At 40.1% G+C, this 21,593-nt stretch overlaps 1 protein-coding gene across 1 annotated transcript in view; it reads left to right on the top strand.

The window, feature by feature from the left end:
• The window catches only part of DCDC2 (doublecortin domain containing 2), a 168,318-nt gene that overhangs the window by 64,003 nt on the left and 82,722 nt on the right, over positions 1-21,593 (top strand). The window contains exon 7 of the mRNA XM_063098187.1: positions 7,790-7,952. Coding sequence (XP_062954257.1) covers positions 7,790-7,952 — 163 coding nt within the window. The remainder of the gene's footprint in view (positions 1-7,789; positions 7,953-21,593) is intronic.

The following is a 21,593-nucleotide window of genomic DNA, read 5'->3' as shown; positions in this document are numbered from 1 at the left end:
AAAATTAGAAAAGGAAGCACAAAAAGTAGAACATGTCCAAATGCTCCCACTGAGCAAATGGCAGGGGAGAAATTGAGTCTATGCTATGGGTTGAATAGGTACCCCCAACATTCATGTGCTGGAAACTTGATTCCCATTGTAATGGTGTTAAGAGGGTGGGAGATCCAGTTATGGTACTTGAAAGGTGGGGCCTTTAAGAGGTTGTTGGATCATGAGGACTGTGCCCTCATGAGTGGATTAATGCATCCATGTAGTAATGGGTTAATGGTTTAAGGGGTAATCATGGGTGTAGACTGGTGCTTTTATAAGGAGAGTACATGAGAGGGCTCTTGCCATCCTCTCCACGTGATACCCTGCATTGCCATCGGACCCTGTTGGGAGTTTCCTCCCAGAAGAAGACCCTCACCAGTTGTGCTCCCTGGACTCTGGACTTCCCAGCCTCCACAACTGTAAGAAATAAATTTCATTTCTTTATAAATTATCCAGTTTCAGGTATTCTGTTATAAGCAACAGAAAATAGACTTAATACAGTCTACATTGCCTGCCTGGAGCTTATGCTCCAGGTGTCAGGGGACAATGAATCTCTCAGGCTGACTGGAACAGAGGGTCCATCGTGGTGTGGGGGGGTGATGTGCATGTAATTGTAGGTGGTGGCAGTTTTTATATGACCTTGAATGCCAGAATGAAAAGTCTAGTCTTTATCCTTCAGTAGAGGACAACCCGTGAGGGTTTCTGGGAGATGAGAATGTTAATCCGAATTTATTTTAGGAAAGTCATATCTTTTTTGTGGAGAGAGACCTAACGTGGTGAGAGATCATATATAAATCATTGGTTGTGAGGCAGTTGCAACAGCCTTGGTAAAAGGTGATAAGAGTGTAGACTAGGGAAGTGGCAGAGTTGGCAGGAAGTGATTATTGTTCATGAAGGATTTGCTTGGTGATTGGATCCATGGGCTTAATGGAGAGGTTGGAGCGAATGATAACTGCAGGGTTTTGAGCTTGGATGCCTTAGAAAATGGTAATCCTATGGCCAAGAAGAGGGCAGTCAGAGGAAATGCTGACCTGGTTAATTTTAAACATGTTGAGCTAGAGGTATCATCATGAATCCTTGTTGAACATGTTCAGCAAGTGGTTGTAAATGGCAGAGTTGAGACCTGACGAGGACATTAGGGCTAACAATGGAGATATGACCATCTATGCAGGGTCCTCGTAAAAGAGCAGAGATGGTGTCACTGTGGTGCTCCCAGCACCTAGCACAGCCTGGCATGAAGCAGGCCTCCCCAGTGCTGTGGAGTGAGAGAATGGACGAGGGGGAGCCCAGAGGGAGGTCGTGCAGAGAGAACCACAGAAGATGCAGAGGCAAGGAGAGGAGGAGAAGTGAGTAGAATATTCCAGAAGCTGAAAGAAATATTTTAGCCACAATAAGGCTAAATAAAACCCATGAATTTAGAATTTGAAAATTGTATTTTGTTCTCTCGTTTTTCTTTAGGACTTTGCAGCAGAATCCCTTCTGGGTACCATTTAAATATTAGCTCATTAATTTTCACAATACAGCTGGAAGGGTGATGGTTAAACACAGACCCAGTATAATTGAATAACTGACTAAAGGCTACAGGAAAAGTTGAGGTCAAAACCAAGATCATGACCCAGTTCTTTGCATTCACCATTACTGACCTTTGAAATTACGTGTTTACTGTTCTGAAATTTGAAAATCTAATTTTTTTTAAATTAAAAATATGTTAATGTGTTTTCTGCTTTAAAAATGCATATGCCAGTATGCATGTACAATTTTTTTTTTCCTGCTCACTTGTTTGGACGTTTTTTAGAATCTGTGCTGTGAATACTGGCTCATCTAATGATGATTGAGTTTTCTGTGTGTCTGGCCTGAGAAGGAGAGCAATGGACAAAAAGACATGACGCTCTCTCTAATACTCATGGTCTACTTGAGGAGACAAAGGTTGAATGAATGATTGCACAAATCAATATGCAATCATAGACTATGATGAAGATGAAAGGAAAAGTACAGAGTAATATGAGAGACAAAAAAGGGAGAACAAATTTAGTAAGGTGTGTTGGGAGAGGTCTCATTGAGGAAGTGACCTTTAAACAAAGACTCAAAGTTTTAAGGTATATTTCCATCCCAAAGTAAACAGAGACTCAACATATCAAACCTATTTCCATGCTATGACTTAGAAAAGTAAAATGATAGCAGAGTTTGTTCCTCCTTCCACAGTGTTCCCACAGTTCTCTGTATTATCCATCCATCCATCCATCCATCCATCCATCCATCCATCCATCCATCCATCCATCCATCCACTTCATCAGTCATCCATTCAACTGTGTTTATTGAGCACTTACCAAGTGCCAGGACCCACTCTAGGCACTGGAGCATATAGAGGTGGATGGACAGACAAGGATTGGACCTTATGGAGCTTTCATTTTAGTGCATGGATACAGGTATAGATAGGGGTGTGTGTGTGTGTGTGTGTAAGAATGTGGGTAGACAGACTATCAACTCATAACAAATACATAAGTAATTTCAGATGGTAAGAAGTGTTTTGAGGAAAATAAAATGTGGCAGGGCACTAATTTACGTAAAACCCTCTGAAATGTAGACCTTAATGATGTAAGGAGCCAGTCATGCAGGGATGAGACGGGAAAAGGAGCCTCTGAGGCAGAGGAAACAAAGCGACACAGGCCCTTGGTAAAGAGCTTGGCATGTGAGGAGGGCAGAAAGCAGGTCAGGGTGGCCTGAGCTGGAGTTGGAGAGGCAGGCAGGGCCCACCCCACGCATGCAGGCCAGGCAAGAAGTCTGCAGTTTATTCCTTGACGGGGTGCCATTTTAGGGTTATGAGAAGGAAACGGGATCATTTGATTTACTTTTTAAAAGCTCATTCTGGTCATGGTATCTTCAGAGAAGTGTGTAAGGCAAGAATAGAAGCAGGAGGTAGAGGGACGGCTGGAGTCCTGGTCTGTGATGAAGGTGACTTTGGATAGGTGGCCGCAAGGGGAGTGGACATCTATTGTAACTCTTCTTTGAGTATATTGCTGTTGACAGAATCATTCATCCAACAGCTATTTACTGAGTACACATGTGTCCTGGCCACTGTTCTAGGGCTTGGGGGCCCACGGACACCAAAACACCGAAGGTATGAAGGTTACATTCAAAGGAGGAGGCAGATGAACAAATACACAATACATTTGATGTCCATCAGGGATAAGCTTGCCGAAAAATACATGAAGATGTGAGAAGAGAATGTGAGAGCGGGTGCTGTTTCAGCTGGGGGTTGGGGAGGCCTCTTTTAGGAGGCTACCTTTGAACAGAGGAGATTAATCCCTAGATACTGCCTGGTGCTTGGTAAGTTCCCACCAAACTGGTCTAGGGGATGTGAGAATGTCTGGCAGTGAGCCACAGAGAAAACATTCTATGCCAGTAAATCCAAAGTCACATTTTTTAACAGAAAGATTAATTTACTCCTTTCATTTAATTAATTGGTTCCCTGGAGAATGCACACATTTTATAGATCATTAACTGCCTGGCACTGAGAGAAGGGGGGTTGTGAGTGAAGGGGCCTGTGTGGGGAGAACTCAGCTTCCAGCTTTAGAAATCACTGCCAGATCAATGGGGAAAGCATTCCTCACCTTGTGATGCTAATCAAAGGGGACACACAACTAGATTTTTAACTAGGTTTTTAGAAATTTATTTTCTCCACACGGCTTTCTAGGAATTGCTCTATTGCATAAAGAAGGTAGTGTAGGAGGGGCCTGATAAAACTTAAAAAAAAGAGCGAGGGAGAGTTGGAAAGTTGCTCTAGTTTGACAGGGGTTCCCTGCTGGTGCATCGGGGAGCTGGTCAGCAGAGCCCCACCCCGTGGGAGGGAGTGAAGGTGACAAGGGGTGCTGGGGGACAAGCAGACCCTTTCAAAACGGCCAAGGGGACTCTCCTGCAAAGTAGGGTGAGGCCAGAAGCCACCCTTATACATGTGTAGTGCTGGGAGAGTCACAGAAATTAGGAAGTTGAGAATAATCTTAAGTTGTGATTCTAGCCTGAAAAACAAAAAGAAGGTATAAGTGAATTATCTTAAGTTTTACTACTGACTTTTAAAAATAAGCCCATCTTTGCAAGGTTGTCCCCCTGCCTGCGAGGTCACAACAGTTCGCACCAACGCGCCCTCTAGTGGACAAGATGTAGAATCAGAGAAGTATTTGAAAGTTAAAGCGAAAGACTAAATGATGATTTTGTTGTCCTCATTACTGTTGGGCTAGTACATCTTATGATCAGTAATGAACAGGATCAATTATTATCGTATCTAAGGTTTTGATTAAAAACAGCATGATTATCCAAGTATCACAGAGTTACTGTGAAGCAAGTTATAAACACATTAAGATACATTCCTCGTGCTCCCAAAGCCCATTTTGCTATGGGGGGAAACTGAGTCCAGCATGGGTAAAAGGGCTTTTCGCACTTGCCATCTCCAGATACACAAGGGGGAGAAATGTCAGCCTGAGTCACTGTCTGGTCCCCCTGCTCATAACATCTCTCAATGCACAGCTCAAATGCACACGTTGTAAAAACTGCTCAGTGAAAGCCCTTTACAAAATTATTTTAAACGTGATGTTATTATGGTCTATATGCTTTGTGGCATGTTTTCATGGCATTTGGAAATGGGTTTTCTGTGGTAATGAAAGAAATCTGGGTTGGTTGGATCTTTTTGGAAAGAGTCCAGGAAACTGTTAACAAAAATCTCAATCTTAGTAGAGTGAGAGGTGATTGAAGGGCTGTTTTTGGTTTTTGGTTTTTTTGAGCCAGACGTTTGCTCTTCCTATTAGATACACTGACGTGCATGTGAGACAGAAGGCAAGACAGTGGTTGAAGTGTTCAGTGGGGTCTAGTAACCCTGTACAGGACACCCTGTAAAATTAGGTGGCTTCTTGATTCCTTCAGCTGAGATAAAGCCATAATTTGTTACTTCCAGGATGGCTGTTTTGGGAAACCATACTATATAATAGGTGTTTCTAGTGCCTTGGGCATTAGAAAGCTTCAGTGTAATAGAAAAATCAGACCTTGAGAAAGTTAATTTTTTATCTATGAAAAGGTGATAATAATAATTATCTATAAAACTGCAAGTATTTGTGTTAATGTGTATGTAGCCATAATATTGGTTTTTTTTGTTTTCATTTTTGGCAGCTGGCTGGTACAGAATAATATTGTTTTATGTACTGGCATAGCTGTATGAGGTAGCAAAACCCCCTGTCTCCTAGGTCCCCCAAATAGCAATGACTGTCTATCTATGGATTCAAGTTACAAGTCACATGTGGAAGCCTCAAAAAAGAAAAGACGATCCTTCCCTCCCTTTGTTCTTCCTTCTCTCTCTGTCTATATATAATTTATTTATGTATCACATATAATTTATATAATTATGTAAAATAAATATATAAATTATGTAAGCATGTAATTTATATGATACAATTTATATTATATAATTTATTTATAATAGTTTATTATATATTTATTTTTATATTATTAACACTTTGATGAGTCAACTGTTTTTCTCTTTTGAAAAGAGAAGAACTTAAATTATTTCTGATTTTCCAAGTACAAAACAATTCTTTCCTTTCAGTTTACTTTTTACTCATAAAGGGCCTGGACATTAATCTTTACTCAATAATCAAACACACCAGCGAATGTCAATTACCAAAGATATGCCTTATGTAGTTATTTGAGTCAACTAGTCTTTCTTAATGCTCCAAAATCACTCTTTTGAATGTTCCTATTAGAAATGTAATAAATCAGAACTTTTTTGTATATTCAATGAGAGAGGATTTTTAAAAAATTATAGCAATTCTAGAATGGGGCTTCTGCTTCTCTCTTGTTATATACCCCTTTTGTGAGTAATACTCTTTCCAGAGAGCTGTAAAACATGATCTTGCTGAGCTCCAGAGTTAATCATTCATTAGGTTCTGTTCTAGTCCTTGCAAGTTCACCAGTATCTCTGAGCATTCTAGTAGGCTTGCTAACTGCTTATGAAGGGTTGCTGCTCTCGTTCAAGGCTTTAAGAATTTTTAAATCTGGGGATGAATATTCTATTGAAAATAGACTGGAATATGAGACTTGGCAGATTGTTTTGGAATCTCCGCTATAATCATATTATTTATTTCCCGTGTCAGACTGTTGATGGCCTTGCAAGAAAAGAAAAGGAAAAAAAACCCCCCTCTGGTTGCAGTTGCAGTTAATGCAATAATTAAATGGAAACTGTATGTTTAAATTGCAGTTGGAATAGGAAATTAAATTACACAAAAAGTGTTATAGATTTAGACAAGTTTTCATACTGTTAATAAATCTATGCATAATTCATTTTCTTGTAGGCTATGACAGAATAGCATAAATAACTTCATTTGTAAGACTGTGAATTTTTCTATTCTTAATTGGTAATGGCTAAAACCATTTAAATGCTTCTAGATGGCTGAATATATAAATGTTTAAAATGAGCAGTTATAATAGGTTTCCAGGCAGATTTGTTTATTTAATATTCTACATTTATTTTCAGATACTAGCATGGTACAGATGTTGCATAAAGATTGCACCCAATATGGTGTGAGTTTGATATGATTTTAAAGAAAAAGATGTTAACTCTCTGCTCTTGGAGAAAGCACTCTATCACTCATTAAGCAAACACTATATATTTGGCTCTGTACTAGTCACTTTATAACTTTCTCATTTCGTCCTCATGATAGACCTTAAGGCAGGTACATTAACCCCATTTAACTGATGAGGAAACTGAGGCTCAAAGAGGTTAGGAGTTAGTCAGCCCATGGTTCCATAGGTGGTTAGTGGCAGAGCAGTAGCTCTGAGCCAGGTATTTTGGGTCTCCAAAATGTGGATTCTTTTCAATAACTGCAGCTTCACACCTTATACAATCACGTAAGTTTAGCACCTGAGCATCTGAGAGCCAAGGCTGCCTTATTAAACAGGAGTTTCTTTCTGTAGCTGTGACCAACCAGGGGTTGAGTACCAACACAGCTGTTCTCTCTGTTATGTGGCTCCCAGGAGCTGTACTGGGTAAGTAACAGGAGCCACTGGAACTCAGCCTCACATCCATGGTGGCTTTGCAGGAATAGGGGGCGGGCAGGCACGCAGCACCCTCAGGAATGAGTCCTGAGCTGCTTGTGTCTGTGTGTTGCTCTGGATTTGTGATTCTTAGAGATCATGGTGGCCACCAACAGATGAGTTAATATTGGAGGATTTCTACAAGCATGGTGTATATCTGCTTATATGATGTTATTCATACATTGCCAATGACTAGTTAAGAAGGTATTTCTAGATTAACTGACCATTAGACACCTGCTGATCCTTCAGAAAGGCACAGGAGTGAGAGAATGGTTAAGGGAGGGGACCTACAGCAGTTCTGGAGGCAAACTGCTCGGCTTCTTACTGCCTGTGGGACCTTGGGCAGGGATTAACCTTAACCTCCAAGCCTCACTTCCTTGTGTATGCAGTGGGGTGATAACAGGACCTGTCTCACAGGGTTAGTGTGAGGATTGAGTGAAATACTTTCATACAACACATATTAAGTCCTTACACAATTGTTAGCTATTATTTTTATTCTCCTTCCTCTGCTAGACCCTTCCTCTGCTTCTAGGAAGACACATGTGGAGTTAACGTAGTCATTAAGATGGACAGTCACAGAATCAGACAGCCCTGTTTACCACTCATGAATGACATGTATTTACTGGGAATCTTTTTGGGAGTCCATTAGCCAATAATAAGGGTCTAATCTTTTGCCATTTAGGGAAATGATCGCCAATCTAAGTCAACAATTGGATCCAGTGACAACTCATCTCCTCAGCCCCCGAAGAGGAAAGGGAAGAAAGAAGAGGCGAATTCAGAAAAACCCACAAAAGTGAAACACAATGTAAAGTTAAAGAATTCACAACAAACAATTCCAAACAGTGGTAAGCTTGTTATTAGTATTGTATTGCTATTATTAATTATTTTATTATCTCAAGACTATGATACTATTTTAATCCTTAAATAGATCCATTTGATTCCTGGGACCTGCAGAAGATTCTTTTGTTGTCAAAGAAGACTTTTTGTGTATGAGAGATGCTGCTGTTTTTCACGGTCAATTTCTATTTGTAATTAGCCATGTTGCACTGTGAAGACACTTGTTTTCAGCTCGAACATTTCTCGAGGTGGTCTTATTACAAAAAGTAAAATTTACCGTCCTCTGTTCCTACTGATAGTGTTTAACATTTTTACCAACTACTGCTGATATCGGTCTCTCTTATTTGTGTGTCTGTAACCCTCGCCCACATGCATTATGGTTTACTTTTAGTCATAGACCACCTTTCCCCAAAACACGTTTTGTTAATTTAACCAATATCCAAGAGAATACTAAACACACACAAAACTTTACCAGTGAACGATAACATACGCACCAAAAGTAGTTATGTAGTTTTGTCTTGCACTACCAGGTGAGAGATGGCATAAAATAAATTTTAAAAACTTTGCAATTAGTCTGACATGTCATTAGTAAGAGGTAAAAGTGTCATGAACTAAGGAAGTATGCAGTGAAAGTTGTGAACTTGTGAACTTTCACATTAGGTTTTCGTGAAGAGGGGCTATTTTGGTTTCATTCCAAGCATGTTGTTCTCAGTGCAGGGAGCACGTGAGAGTGGACTGGGACAGATCCTGGGGCAGGGACAGCTGGCTGTGAAACAGATCAATGGAGTCACTCCTCCTCCTGCTCCCATCCTGGGATCCACTCACACACCCCACTGTGGGCCATGCTGGGGTGCCCAGGAAGAGGATGGATGAGATAAGGGTTCACGTTCATGGTCAGAGCCCCCACTTCCACTTGGGAGCTCCAGCTTATTTTAAAGTTGACCTGAATAGCCACATTAGAATGACAGCTCTTGTGGGTTTCCCACTGAGAAGATGGCATGAACTCCTGTGAGGGAAGCTGCACAGATGATGAGAGAGTCAGAGAAGGATGTGTGAGACTAGGTTAAATAGACAGGCTCAATGAATGAACCAATTCCATAGAGAAGAAAGAGTAGGAAGGGATTTAAATCTTCAAAGCTTTAAATGATGAAGATCAGCTGGAAGTCAGGAGTCCTAGATTCTTGTCCCAGTTCTGCTATTGACCTCGAGCAACTCACTTAACTTTTCTGGGCCCCATTGTCTTATCTGCAAAGTGTGGGTTCACATTAAGATTTACCTTTAAAGTTTTGCTTATCTTTAAATTTGTGCAGTCCTTTTCAGTGACTGGTAAACCAGGAGGCCAGGGTGAAATACAGGCAGCAAATGTTTATTGACTGCCTATGTTGTGCAGGAACCAAAGAAAAGAAATTGGCTTGGAAGAAAATGCCATACCTTGTGCATTAAAAATAATAGAGGCTTTATTTTAATCAATATATACTATACCATGAAGCCCTCAAGGCCATGGGCTATGTCTTACTAGTTTTTTTTTTTTTTTTTTTTTAATCCCTGACCCTAGCACAGGTCTGATAGATATGAGGCACTTAAATGTTGAATGAGTGGTGGAAGTTAAAAAATCAATGTCTCTGTAATACTTGTAATTTAAAACCCACTAAGAATCAGGACTGTTTCAAACTTTTCATGAATTATGTTTGATTAAAAGGCTTTTATAAGATCTTATTTGCTTCTTTTCTGCGAGGCTCTTATTAGCTTATAAAAATCCCAATTCCTACTTCCAGTATATATTTTTTTACAAGTCTTTAGATTTAGCAGTTGTCCCTTGGAAGAAAGAGAATGATCATATTTTCAGGTTATCTCATTTGTAGAAACTTGTGAACTTAAGAGGCTATATTAGTATTTTCCTCTTTCATAGGAAAGTAACCTTTATTCAAAAGTTGAATTGTCAGTATTTTGCTTTTGCAGAAATCCACAAATAGTTTTCAACAACATTTTTATCTGTGGGCATGAAGATACCAAAAACATGTTTAACATTGAAGCAAGTCGTATTTTAAAAGTGCTAGGAAAAGGTAGAAGCCCTCCGCTGGTCTTTGCTTGTCTTCAGAGAACCCTGTAGTTGTTTTAGATAATTGCCCATTTTAAGTGTATATTTTTCGGTGTAATTTTATGATGTGCAGATTATGAGGTTTTTAAACTGCTGCATCTCATCGTTACATGAAACAACTGTTCGTGCCTTTCAAATGAAGGTTTTAGGGACTGATGTTTTTTTTTTTCCCCAGTGATAGGCTTGTTCCACTGATCTAGAATGATATTTAAGAGTTTAGATAAAGCATTTTGAATTTGTTCATCTTGATTCAAAGAATATATAACCTAGAAAATCAATCTTGACTTCAAAAAACAATTTTTTCCCAGGAAAAATGAAAAAAGATTTTGTGCAGTTTACTAGATTAAACTGTGACTTGATAAATTTAAGCATATTAGCTTAAATCCATACTATTGAAAATCAAGCTATTTCTCCTTAATGGATCTCCCTCCAGATGTCTTTGGCTATAGAAAGTTTCCAGATTATAATATCAAAAGTCTTTCTCTCTCGCTCCTATTTCTTAATTCCACCTTCATATTCATTTATTATTAAAGTTGCTTTTTACTTTAATGTCATCTATTTCAGTAATTAGAACCAAGTGTGTGCTTTTGAATTCTCATGTCTCAAGCAGGCTTTTATTCTTTAGGAAGGTAAAAGCAGCAAGGATTTGAAGCAAAATGAAAGTAAAGGGTGTGGAGAGTCGAGATAATACGCTAAAAAATGCAAGAATTTGGTTTTAGAGATGAAATTAACATAGCTTTTTCTATAAATATACTTTAAAAATATATTTAAGATATATTGAAATTTGATATTAAATAAGTTATTTAGTTTTATTTCATAGTGTTAAATTTTAGGGTTAGGGTGAATATCTACGATTGCTTTCTAACATGTTAAATTGTGCAAATGCTTGATCCTGTGTTCTTTACCTATATTCTTAATTAGAAAAAAGGGACTATGTAGGCTGTCTTGATTTTTTTTTTAATAATTAAGATTATAGGCACACATTTTGTCCTTTTTTTACAGTTGATATTTACTGATATTGTGGTATCTAATGCTGTATGAACGAGCAATGCTGATATTTGTCTGTAGATGGCAGCCTGAGTCTAATTTTGTTATTTTCCCCCTTTCCCCCCCCCCCCGCTTTGTTTTTTTGACTCTGTTTCTCTCTGTAATAGTAAAGCTTAATAATTCAAGCAGAGCAGTGACATATTTCTTCAGGGAAACAAATCCCATTTTCTTTTGGTAGCCAAGATGCAAAGTGAGATTGGTTGGTGATTGATGAAGTTGGGTGTGAAATGCATTTTTAGTGCTGCATTTAAATACCAGCTTAACTGGCCAGTGCATGTTTTTGTTACATTCCACTTAAGTTGTGGTGCCTTGAGATGTTTTAGAGGCTGGTAACTAGCTGTACTCTCCTTTATGAGCAAAATAGTCATGATGATTGTTTTGAATAGCATTTTGGATGATTGGTTATATTCGTTGGTATTATTAATTTTTGGTACATGAAAAAATTTAGTGTTTTTACAACCCTTGAAACACAAGAAATATAATAAATTTTCTTAGGGCTTCTTAGAAATATTGAAAAGATTGCAAAGAAAATAGGCTTAAGTTGTGTTGATCATTATAAGTATTTTTAAAAGGTAAAGTGTTAATATGTAAGCAATAACAAGGCTTGTCTTCATTTGAAGGATGTGTGGTTCTCTTGCAGTTTGCACTTGTGGGTGTGCATGCACATGCTGGCTTATTCCCAGTGTCGTTCTGTGATAGTTCCCAAGGAACTTGTGATATTTAGACTCCTGATGAATTGTCGGGAGCAGGTGCAGTATTGGCAGAGGGCTGTCTTAATATTATGACCCTGCCCTTGAGCAGTCATACTCTTGAATTTCCTAACAGCTACAACCTGCACATGGTTTGCCTGCATTGCCCGCAGCATGGAGCGTTACTGCAATCCATCCTCAGAGTCACAGGGTCACAGGGCATGAAACTTAAACTTCTTTTGTTCAGCCAGGAACCAGCTCAGGCACTTGCATGGTTCCCAGTCACAAGGGACTCTGAAGATAAAACCAGAGCACATTTGGAATGTACTCTCCCAAGCCTCCCCCTCTAGGGGGTATTGTTTACTGGAAGAAGGTAATGTAAGAAGGCACCAAGATGACTTCTCAAAGCAGGACACTGGTTTTGTTTATTAAGCTGAGGTAAAGATTTATGATTTGTTGGTGGCTCTGGCAACCACCCTCTCCCTGTGACAGAGAAATACAGGTTTTCCAATCCTTCGGTGATCATAACTTCCTATCTCAATGGCAATGTGTAGTATGGGCTGGGGTCAGGTTTTATTACATCAGGTATCAGTAGGATAAAAATTTGTAAGATCAGCTGTTGTTCATGCCTTGATGACCCACTTATTGGAATGACATATTGTGCAATAAAATTCTAGTACAGCAAATGGTTCTAGTAATTTCTTGAAGGTTTATTGTGAAATTCAAATTCTACTAATAAAAGTTAGTTTCAGAATGTATAGTTTGCTGTCTGTTTTAGTGCTGAGAGATTAAAAATTAGAGGCTGGCAGAATACCAGTAAGATGCACATCTCAGTTTAAGAGGAGTAAAAAAACCACCTTTTTTAAGGAAAGAATTCTTTTCTTATCCTGCCCTCTGACACACCTTGCTTGCTATTTATAGAAGCACTGTGAGAGAAGCATTCTTTTTACAACTAATGTAGGGTTGGGACATCTGCAGTAAATTCTTTTGGGTCTTATTTTTTTATGTAGCCCAGGGTTTGATATAAAGATTTTTTTTTTTGTTTTTGTTTTCAAAGAGAGATGTTTGTGGGGTGTTGAATTGCATAGATATTTCCAAACCTTTGGAAGATTTTATTACAGAAATTCATTTCTGGTATTTTGGTACTCAGATTGTTACTGAACCCCCAAAGGTCCATTTGCTCACCGCTCAGTAGCCAATAATTGAGAGACAAGTGTTGGTGTAAGGAAAGGCAGCCTTTAATCAGGAAGCCGGCAGCCTGGGGAAATGGTGGACTCATGTCTCCAAGACCATCTCCACTTTTTCCAGGCTTGCCAAAGGGCTTTATAGGGACAGGTGGTGGTAGGGGGCTGATTCATGGTGACCTAAGCAGGGACGTGCAGGCATAATTATAAAATTGCAGATAAACATCAAAGAACTTCTCGGGTGGGAGCTGATTCATGGTGACCGTCCTCCATGAAGTCAAGTCACGGATGCAGTTCCTGTTAATCTTGAAAAGATCTAGTTAGTAAGCTAGTAAAGAATGGCCACCTGGGTTAATAATTTCTTCTATAATTATTCTGTGTTTAGTATGAGGAGTAGTCATTACGTTCTACAAATCATATGAACAAGAATCATTGTATTCTAATGTCCAGCTGCAAGCTATGCAGTTCAGGTTAAAAGAGTAAGGAAAAAAAAAAAACTTTTTAATTTAGAAGTTCAACAAAATGGAGTCACTTCTGTTCAGCCTGCTGCAAGATCATATTTTCCATACAAGTATCCCATAATATTCTCGGTAATCCATAATTCATCTTAATTATTGCATTGTATTGATGATGGCATGTAAGGTATCCACTGTGTGCAATAATGTTTCTAGTGGGAAAACAAACTAGGAATTCCATTCAGAATGCCAAGGACTCGTGTTACCCTGCTGTCAAGGGAGGCAGACGTGCCCTAGCTACTGGAGTGGGTCAGAGCCTTGAGGTCAGGGATCCAGCTGTGGTTGGGTCTGAGCAGGAGTGCAGAAGTGGAGGGGCCAGACCTGCAGTTACAGGAGTGGAGACCCTGAGGTGTGGTCCAGGTGTTTTTATTAGTGTGGTCCTCTGCAGAAGGATTACGTTGGGATTGTCCCATCTTAATTTTTCTCCCCAGCTCCAGGATTTGGCTTGCCAACCTCCCTTTTCATAGATGCTACTCATCACTTGTGAGCAGGGCCTCTTTCCTTCTTGCCCCACCAAGGGCCCCCAACAAATTTCATATTTCCTTAATTCTGCTGCTCCAGAGTCAGGTCTGAACCTTTCTGTAGCTTTAGTACAGATAAAATGTGGATCCACATTAATGGTGAGTTTCTGGCACACCAAAGACTGAGGCACCATTCATCTACTTTTCAGAAAGAAACTGAAATGGGGTCACCCTGCGCATTTTATTATGGGAGTGGAGGCAGGGCTGAGATCGAGGCTTGGTTAAGGAGGGTCTGATGTCATGAAGGTCTGTGGGATGCTCATCTTAGGGGCTGCCAGGTGGAAGAAGGAGGAAGCAGCAGTGGGATTTATTACCCTTCCTCCCTCCCCAGCTTCCTCTTTCCTCTGGACAAAAATCAGGATGGGGCTTGGTCCATTAGACTATCAGTGGTTCCTTAGCTATCATTAACATGTAAAGGACATAGATAAGCATTCAGCAGAGTACCCTGCACAAACTAGCACACGATGGTGTTTGTTGAGAGAGAGAGAGAGTGTGTGTGTAGGTCAATTATGCCTAATTGTGTTGACAATTGAAATTAAAGGCTACAAATTGCAAAACATTGAGTAATGGTATAATTCTAATACCCATGCTTTAGAACATATCAGTGGTGGTGGGTTTTAATCTGGTATGCTTCACTGACAAATCCTCCGAATAGATATACAACATTTCCCTAGTTTTGCAAGTTGGGAGAAAAGGAGAAAGCAGTTCACTCAGAGTCAAAGGGTGCATCAGTGGTTAGTGATTTCTGGAAATTGCCAGGAGGACACATAGCCGGCTCGGAGGTGGACGTCCCTGTGAGATTGTTTGTAAGTGTCTGGGGGACGGTGAGGGGAGCTTTCATGGGTATGGGCTTTGACTGCTCTCCTGGTAGTGATAAGAGTGTTGATGCGTCACAGCAGACCCTGAAGCTTAGCTGAGAGATTTTAGAGACTTCCTGTTTTTCTCCTCTTCCATTCTCCAGTATTTCATATCTCCTTTGAAAATGAGGGTGATGGATTTGAGCCCTTTCTGTTTTGTAGGTGATAGGAGTTAGTTATCACTAACAAGGAGTTTTTCCTCTTCAGCAATCTGGTGTAATGTTTTTGTGTTTTTTTTTTTTTTTTTTTCTACTCTCATACTTCCCAGGAGGGAATTGAGTCTGTCTTCAGCATTCAGACCCACTTTTTCAGGGTATGGGTACCTTAAAGAAGGTGGATATTTTTAAAGCTGATCTCTCATTTATTTATCATGTGACCAAATCTTTTTTTTTTTTTTTTTATGGTTACTTGAATATCCTAGGACTTAACTCATACGACCCAAACCCTCCTCTGTGTCTGAATTTCCTTCCCCGTTCTTCATGACTTTTTACACTTATGACCCCACGCCCTTTCCTAGGACATCACTTTCATTTTTGAGTAACTACCATGTACCACACACTTTGCTGATCACCGGCATAACTCAATTTTCTCTCCTTTGTTCTGATTGCTCAGCACTTATCCTATTTTATTTCAGTAGTCAGAATTATCTTTATCAAGAAATTTCCCTCGATGATTTAGAAGCAGTTTGCCTTCTCCATTTCAATGACCACACTCCATCCACCATCCCTAAATGCCAAAATGTGTTATATGTTGTAAGATTTTTTCCTTCTTGGTATTAAGTTATTTCTTAGGCCTCTGTGTCAGTTTTGTCCTTCTGGAAAGGAGCAGCGCACCATGAGAGAACAGGGCATTTCTGCTTATGTGTATTTAGTATGGATGGTATCTGTGACGATTACTAAGTACGACTGGGTGCTGCAAGACAGGGAAAGGATATTTCCCCACTCACATATGACACTGGGGATCCTTGTAGACTGTGGCCTGTTTTATGTATGAACCCTATTTTCATTTCTCTCTGTAACCCTGGCTGTTTTCAAAATAAGATGTAACCTTTATTGCAAATCACCCTGTGGTGTGCTATCACAATGTGGATATAGATAAATATAAAATATCTATAAAGTACTTTTGAGCTTTGTAGGTTTAAAGCTATCCATTTATTCCTGTTTTATACAATTAAATGTTAATACCAAATTGTTTCTGTGAAATTGGACAAGATTTCATTCCCTTTGAAGTGATATAATAAAAACCACTTTTCACCACCCCTTAATAAGTTAGGAGCACATGTGTGTCACCTTTAGACTGATTGTAGCTGGCTTTCTCCTAGGCCCCGTTTTGCTTAACAGGAAGGGAGGCAACCCAAAGAGGAAGTCATGTTACAGAGGATACTTGTGCCATAGTAAAAAAGGGAAAGCCCCCATCCAAATCACTGAGGACAAACCCCGAGGCCTTGGCTAGGCAGGCCAGTGATTCACACTGCTTCACATGCCCTTGGGACTGCATAGAGCTTCAGGATAGTCTTAAAGTGAAGGTCTTACCCAGAGAAGTCACTGTCACTTCCTAAAGTGGGTTCCATGGAGCATTTGTTTCATGGACTTTTAGCAGATGTTTCTAGTTATAAGAGTTCTGTGCTCAAATATAAATTTGAGGAATGTTGCATTATACAACATTAAACCATTTTCTTTGCTACAGGATTTCTGAGAGCCTTTAACATGGACATATCCTATGTTTTTTCTTACTTTGGATCCCCATTACTGAGGAACATCCAGTGGGATTATTGTTCTCTAGAGCACAACTTGAGAAGCATTTGGGTACTCAAATATGCAGTGTTTGCACACATTACCTGATGGTTGGAAGGCATGGGGAATTTCTGGTGAAAACTGGGACACCTTTTTGTGTGGTTCTGATCAGATCAGTAGCTAACATGAACAGCTAGAATCTTCTGGGTGCTTACTATATGCCAAGGGTCAGACTGAGCACCTTAGGTACACAATGTCATTAATCTTCATAGTAGCTCTATGAGGTAGGTGTCATTATTTCATTATCCCCACTTTACTGGTAAAGAAACTGAAGCACTGAAACATAGAGGATTCTTAAAGCAAATGTACTTCACAGGGCCTGGTTTTCCAAAGCCTTGCAATTTCAAATATTGACCTTGTGGAGGACTGGAAATTTTCCTCAGGCTGTAAAGTCTCTGGTGTAAGATAAAGATTTGTGGCATAGCAGGGTTGCTGGCTCAAGGACAGACTGGTTACTGATTGTTATGTAAAGATACTGAGAAATTGCTGTAAGAAGGGGATGTTTGCTAGATCAAGCTTTTGTTGGTGGATCACTTAATTGTCTAATGGAATGTCATCTGACTTGTCTCACTGAAAGTTACCAACCTATATTGTTAAACTATAATCCCGCCTATGTTCTTTTCCTGTAACTTCCTGGTCAGAAAAATAAATGCAGAAAGAGAACCCCAATTTGGGGTTAATTTCCCAAGGAAGGGACGCCTCTCACTTGAGGGTTCCAGGGGAGATTAACCACTTCGGGGCTTCTCACTGCTTCACTGCTCAGAAGAAATGGGCTTTGAGTAATCCTTTGTGGCTCTGTCACCCAGGGGAAGTGGGGTGACAAATCCGTGGGGGGGGGCAAAGCAACACTGAAGGACTAAGAAGTTCATCTATGATCACACAATCAGCAAATAGTGGAAAGCTCAGACCTGCCTGTTTGGTCTATATAGGTTGCTGTATGGCCTGTGTGAACTCAAACCCGGGCAGTGTGACTCTGCATTCTGTGTTTTTCAGGGTTGTAGTCTGGTAATCCATTGATCAACAAACAGTATATTAATTCACAATGGTGTGTGCACGTAGGGACCAATAATCACGTTTATTAGTGATGGGAAAAATAAAAGAAAATTGACAGAATGCATTTGAAAGCCCTCATGTTCATGCAAATTGAAGAATTATAGCAGGAGGCCAGGCCACTGTTTATTTTGTATTCTGTCTCATTAAATTTGTGTTCCCTTAATGATTGTAAAGGAATTTAATGAGATTGCATGGCAGTGGGAGAGGAAGTATAATACCCTTACTGAATGAGATGGGGGATCCAGGGTCAAGGTGAGGAAAAACTCTTCCTCCATGACCCCTGCCTTGGGTCTGGCACCCCTTCTACTGGATAGGCTTCCTTTACTCTTTTTAATCACACCACACAGCGTGCACACACTCACACACACACACACACACACACACACGTATACATGACATTCACATATGCACCCGCACATTCATACATACACCCACACACATATATACACATACATACACAGACACACACACATACAAACAACCACACCCACACAAACCACTGCAACACTTACACCATCTTATTCAGCACCTTGTGTTCCTCTAAATTGTATTTGTATATAGAGACCACACAGCCATTTGCAGACAGATATATATGTACGATTTGAATTGTGAGCTTGTAAATTCTGAGTTCCCCGGACAAGATTTTGCAGAGTTCTCTCATGCCTGGTTAATGACCAAATCAAGCTCTTCCCCAAAACAACCACAAACATGAATCTCCTTTTTGTGGGCTGTCTTGAGATGCAGAGTCTGGAGAGTCGGACTGTTAATGCTGCTGCATTACTAAGACATCGGACAAAACCCACTGGGTGGCATTTCAGTTTCATTCATTTTTTTTCTTGAACCACTCCCTCGTGGAGCCCTCAGATCTTTGGTTCCAGACTGCAGAGGTTGCTCTCGAGGGCTGCGGTCCACATGTTGTCTTAAGTCTCCCTTCACTATCCTTTGGGGCATCCCTGTTGCTTCTCTTTCATGTAGATCCTGTTTCCAGGGGCTGTTGCTTACCTATTTCTTGGCTGACTCCAGTTTGGCACAGCATATCCTCCAGGAGTTTCCTGAGAAAGGAGAGAGAGATGGCCATTGTCTTTTGAGACCCAGTATGCCTGAAAATGTCTTCATTGTACTCTAGCATTTAATTTTTAGTTTGGATAGACGTAGAATTCTTGGCTGGAGACACTTTTCACTGAGAATTTTGAGTGTGTTACTTCACTTCTGTTTACCTTCATTGTTGCTGCTGAGATATCTTATGCCAGTATCATGCCTGTCTGTCTTAATTTGGGTTTCTCCAGAAGCTTTGCTTAATAGTTGAGGAGCTGAGAAAAGAACTTGGGTGCAAGCAGTTCATTTGGGAGGAGATCCAGGAAAGCATGAGCAGGTAAGACATGGAAGGGAGAAAAGCCGATGAGGGGGTAATTATTGAATAAGTTACTCCTGTGGGCCACTGAGGCTCAATCCTGCTGGACCCTCTGAGAAAGCCTATTAAATATACCTCAGAATTGTCCCATGCGGGGGAGAGGAGACTGGGATGTCTGCCTGCCAGTTCCTGGCTTTCACTGGTTGAGGGTTATACTTGGATTGTTAACTCCCTGGCACTCTGACCTACCCCACACTCGGGCTGAACATGGTTCTGTGGCCAGAGAAAGGCTTCAGGCAGAAAGACTTGGGAACTTGGGGGAGGAAGACCTCCAAGTACATGGGAACCAAGTGTGGGATCTCCAAGTATATGGGACCAAAGGTGCACCAGACCTCTGGGTTGGGCTAAGAGGATGTGGCGGGACACTCTCAGTGTCTGCTATGTGAATGCCATGTATGCGAAGTACTTATTTTTTCCTATAGAAACATTTGAGACCTTTTTAAAAAAAATACCTGGTGTCCTGAAATTTCACTATGACATTCCATGGTGCAGTTGTTTTATCATTCATTGTTCTTGGCACTTGATGGGGCCTATAAGTTTGGCAACTCATGTTCTTTAATGCTGAGAAATTTTCTTGTATTATTTCTTATATTTAGGTTTTTGATAATTTCCTCCTCTCTAGTTTACCCATTCCTTTTCTCCAGAATTTCTGATAGAAGGTAGACCTTTTGGACTAGTCTTTTCATTTTCTTTCTCCTTTTTTTTTTTCCTTCTAATTTTCCATCTCTTGTCTTTTTATTTCACTCTGGAAGATGTCTTCAGGTTTATCTTCCAATCCTTCTATTAATTTTTTTTCACTCTCATTTTTAATTTCCTAGGCTGTTTTGTGTTCTTAGAATTAAAAAAAAAAATGTTAAAATAGCATTCTGTTCTTGTATGAAGGATGCAGTACCATCCTTTACCTCTCTAGGTTTATTAGTTGTATATTTTTAAAGTTCACTTTTGTTCCCAGTATTGCTCTGGTTTCTCTGAATCTTCTCTTTCTTGTGTGTGTTTTCATGTGATTCTGTGTGTGTGTTTTAGTAGTGACAGAGGCTTTCCTCAAATGTCTGCCCATCCTTGGCAGTCTGTTTATATTTACAAGTGAGGCACTATTCAGTTGACAGGATTGGTTATGTGCCTGGGTAGGGATTGTTGATTGGGGCTGGCCTCATCATGAAGGAATTGCAGCTCATCAGTATCAATAAGTCTTTTCTCTTGGGCTGGACAGATTGTACTTCCTTCCTATTTCCAGTCTAGTGGAATGAGGGCTAATAGTGGAATTGGGTAGAATACTAGTAGCCTATATTCCGTGAGCTGAGATGAGGGAGGAGTTGGGATTTCACCTTTCCCAATGCAGAATTTTACCCAGTTTAGTTTCCCTGCTTTGAGTAAGGTGTCTCACTGTAGCCTTCAGCTGTGCCTGTGTTTCCCATTCTAGATCCTTTCCAAGCCAATCTCTCCAGCTGCCTAAGTAGGCTGGGGCCAGGGAGGGATCTGGGAGACTAACTTCTCCTTATGCAACCTTTCACACAATCCTGTTTTGAGCCCCAAATTGTACCTCAGACTTCAGTGGTACTTGGTACCTTCAGTTCCTGAGATTTTTCTGAGTTCTGCAACAAGCTTTTTGTTTCTCTAATGTTTCTGTAATATTCACACCCATCATCACAGCACATTCTTTTTAAAAAATTTTGTTTTACCATTCTATCTGCCCTTCTAGGATTACACATTTACAATTTTTACTTTTTAAGTGGGGTTTTTGAATGGAGCAGAGAGAAATACATGTGTTCAGTCCCACCCAGTCCCATGTTTTACTGGAGGCCCTCCAAGGATTTTATATGCACTGTCTCACTGATTCGTTAAGAGGAACATACTGTTAAGTATTCCCACTTTATAGATGAGAAAACTAAAAAGCAGAGCATTTAGGTTACTTGCCCAATGTCACACAGCTGCTAAATCGTAGAAGGAAATTTAAATCCAATTCTGACTCCAAACGCTGCTGTTTATTATACTATACTGTACTCTGCTTTCCACTTTATGTTAACTTACATTGGGCCTCTAGCAAATAATAACACATAACATTTCATATATGCATATTCAATGGGCACCATGGCAGGACCTGGGGATGCAAAATGAACAGCACAGTCTTTCTTATCGAGCATTATATGTATATGAAACACCATGAGGATATGGTCTAAGGAAGTGTTGGGGGAAGGCATGCCTGCCCCCCATAAGGAATGCTTCTCTGTGGACCATGACGTTAAAGATATGACATTATGGCCATTGAAGGATGAATGGAGCATTCTGAGAGAGAAAAGAGGGAGAGAATGCTGGTCAAGGAAGGAGGCTGGATGCAGGTGTGGAAGCTTGAGTTTTCATGGCATATTCCAAAATGTCAGGTAGATCCATATTGCTGGAGCTTATGATATGTGAAGAGGATAGTGAGGGAGAAAACAAACAAACAAAAAAGTAATAGGAGTAATAACACTACTGGTGCCTACT

The sequence above is a fragment of the Cynocephalus volans genome, chromosome 5 (assembly GCF_027409185.1).
Source record: "Cynocephalus volans isolate mCynVol1 chromosome 5, mCynVol1.pri, whole genome shotgun sequence".
Lineage (NCBI taxonomy): Eukaryota > Metazoa > Chordata > Mammalia > Dermoptera > Cynocephalidae > Cynocephalus > Cynocephalus volans.
The sequence above is the reverse complement of the archived record's forward strand: the minus strand, read 5'-3'. Positions and strand labels throughout refer to the sequence as shown.